At 50.0% G+C, this 2,872-nt stretch overlaps 1 protein-coding gene across 1 annotated transcript; it reads right to left on the bottom strand.

The window, feature by feature from the left end:
- SEPHS2 (selenophosphate synthetase 2) lies at positions 1 to 2,262 on the bottom strand. Its single transcript, XM_027126390.1, has one exon. It carries the CDS (start codon positions 2,099 to 2,101, stop codon positions 746 to 748), a length of 1,356 nt encoding a protein of 451 aa, XP_026982191.1. The 5' UTR covers positions 2,102 to 2,262; the 3' UTR covers positions 1 to 745.
- Between the last annotated feature and the right edge of the window lie 610 nt (positions 2,263 to 2,872).

Raw genomic sequence — 2,872 nt, 5'->3', positions numbered from 1 at the left:
AATTTTTCAACAAAATCCTCTTTATTTCATTAGAAATCACTTTATTGATTAAATCACCAGGAATTTTCAACACAAGAATTTAACATCTTAATGTCCACCAAGGCCTGGGCTCTGGGGCTTGCTCTGCCTCTCCCAGTCCTTAAAGGGGTTTAGAGGGAGAGACGTCATTAACAGAGACCAAGTAAGGTGGTTGGAGGTCCTCCTTTCCCAGTCATTGGACAAGCTGCTCAATTCTTGTCCAGAGTAGGAAAGAGCCAGTATTTCAGAGTAATCTAATAAGAATTTGACATTGCATTTTAATCTCCCTTAACAATTTAGATTTATCAACAGTACTGGTCCAAACTTATTTGCTTCTGATCTAAATGTTTTTCTTTTTGCAACTTATTTTTGGTGTCTATGTAATTTTAAATAATCTCACTCCCTGGGCAGAAATCAATGAACCCTGTGCTGAGAAAAATCTCTCAAACCTGAGTAGCCTCATCTTGCTCTTGGAAAGAGGAAACAGAGGGTTTTCTGCTCTTTTTCCACTCGAGAGATTAGCAAACCTACCCCCCGAAAGTCCAAAATGTTACTTCTGGCCTTGGAATGTGCAGCTTTTGATGGGCTGATTCAAATCACCTACAAAGGGCAGCTGGAACTATTACGCAGGCAGCCTTCTTTGGAAATTTCCTAAAATCAACTCTTGAGAATTGTCCGTGATTCTGTACAAAGGCTCTACAGTCCAAACAACTTCCCCTATTCCATCTCACAAGCTAGGCTCAGAGGAGGTACTGGAATTCTCAGGAGCAAGAGCGGTAGCAGAGGCTCCTCGAGGCAGGACCTCGATAACTCGAGGCTTGTCAATGATCCGGGCTGTCCGGTTTCCCTTCTCCACGATGCCGACGATCCAGGCTTGGTGGCCCTCTCCATACTTTGAAGATTTGATTTCCGAACAAAAGCGAGCTGCCTGTTCTCTTGGCAGACAAATCAGTAACCCCCCAGAAGTTTCTGCTGAGGTTCCTTGAAGGAGCCCGAAGCGCCCACTGGCCTTGCTGATGGCAGCCATCTTGGCAATGATTGGCAGATTATGAATGACAAAGGACACCTCATTTCTTTGCTGTTTTGCAAGGTTCTGAGAGTGACCCAGAATGCCAAAGCCTGTGATATCTGTGGCTGCATGGGCATTAAACGTGTGCATTAATCCAGCAGCAATTCTATTTAGGGTAGCCATGTTGAACATGGCTTCCTGATAGGCCAGCTCTACCTCTTCTCTGGAGACCACCATCTTTATTTTATTCCATCTTTCAGGATTATCCAGCCATTGGTGGGCATTGACAGCAACCTGGGTTCCTAAGGGTTTGGTTAACACAAGCACATCCCCAACAACAGCACTGTCAGGCATTATGAATTCATTTGGTTGACACACCACAGTGGCAACTCCACCGACGATAATCCAAGGGTTTACCACCGTTTGCCCACCAGTCACTGCAGTTCCTCCTTCCTCTGCAGCATCCCGAAAGCCTTTGATCATGAGTGGTGTTATCTTTTCTCGTTCCTCCTCAGTCATACTCTGGCTGACGCTGAGTAGCATCAACATGTTGTCACATTCAGTAATGCCCATGGCGTAGAGATCACTCAGCACGTTGGCACAAGCTATGCGCCCCATCATGTAGGGATCTTCCACCAAGGGGTAAAAGAAGTCGGTAGTCTGCACCAGGGACAGGCCCCCGTGCCTCAGGGGTATGACGCACGAGTCCATCCCAACGCCGAGGGTTGGTAAGGTTGGGCTGGGTTCCGCCCTAACCGGCAGGCCGGCTTCCTGGGCCGTCTCTTCACGGCCTCCGACCAGGCCCCGGCCCAGCGGCGGCCGCACCTCTGGCCGCGTCAGTCCCGCCAGGAGTTTGAGCAGCGTCTCCTGCGGGACCTTGCAGCCTCAGCCCTTCATGCCGGAGAAGCCGGTCAGCCGCCAGCTCGGGCTGAGGCCCAACGCCTGGGGCTCGAAGGGCCGGTAGCTCGAGAAGCCCCGGCCTAGAGGCAAGCCTGTCGGGCCCGAGGAGCCTTCCCCCGCCGCCACCGCCGCCATCGCCTCTCCGCCGGCGCCCGTCGCCGCGGCTTCCGCCATCACGCCTGCCCGGCAGGGAGGGGAAAAGAGGAGTGAGGAGCAGAAGTCCTTTTTACTTTCCAGTTATTAAGGAGTAACAGTCAGATATTACCGCACAGCGCCTCCCCGGCACGACTCGCGCAGCCTGACTGCCGCCACCCCACGCGCTCCTGGCCGTCCGGGGGGAGGAGTCGCCGGCATCCCTTATTTATACCCCTTGTGATTGACAGCCATACCAGCCAATGATCACTTTGCCCTCGAGAGGCGGGCTTCCTTTGGTCTAAAAGATGTATTACTAACTAATCAACCACCAGCTTGGGAAATTGACCTCGGAGAGATTACAGAACAAATACCTTGGTTCATTTCCCTTGATGTAATTTACATGATCTCTTGGGAGTGGCTGGCGGAGCTCTGTTTCCCTAGAGGCAGTTTACCAAATCCAGCATTTTCTAAGACGAGGGCAGATGGGTCACTTGGCAAACCTCAAGCCGGTCAGAATTGTCCAAGATAGCGCGCATGATCAATCCAGGGTAGGAAAATAGCCCAGGGAAAAATCGGAAAGAATAGTGAGAAATTAATTATTAAGTTACTACCATTATATAAGCAAGCCGCAGCATCAAAATAATGAAATGTTAACATGGACTTTAAAGCATTTAAGACTCCAAGTCCAGACATCTGCATGGGTTCTGGTGCTGTTTCCACTACTAACTGCCTGTGCCAGTCATTTTCCCTCTCCCGTGCATCAGCTGACTCATCTGAACAACAAAGTAGCTTACCTAGGTCTATTCTATT

Source organism: Aethalodelphis obliquidens, unplaced genomic scaffold (genome assembly GCF_003676395.1).
Source record: "Aethalodelphis obliquidens isolate GAN/ISIS:26980383/991018 unplaced genomic scaffold, ASM367639v1 scaffold30, whole genome shotgun sequence".
Taxonomy (NCBI): Eukaryota; Metazoa; Chordata; class Mammalia; order Artiodactyla; family Delphinidae; genus Aethalodelphis; species Aethalodelphis obliquidens.
Note: the sequence above shows the minus strand (reverse complement) of the source record. Positions and strands in the feature narration are given on the sequence as shown.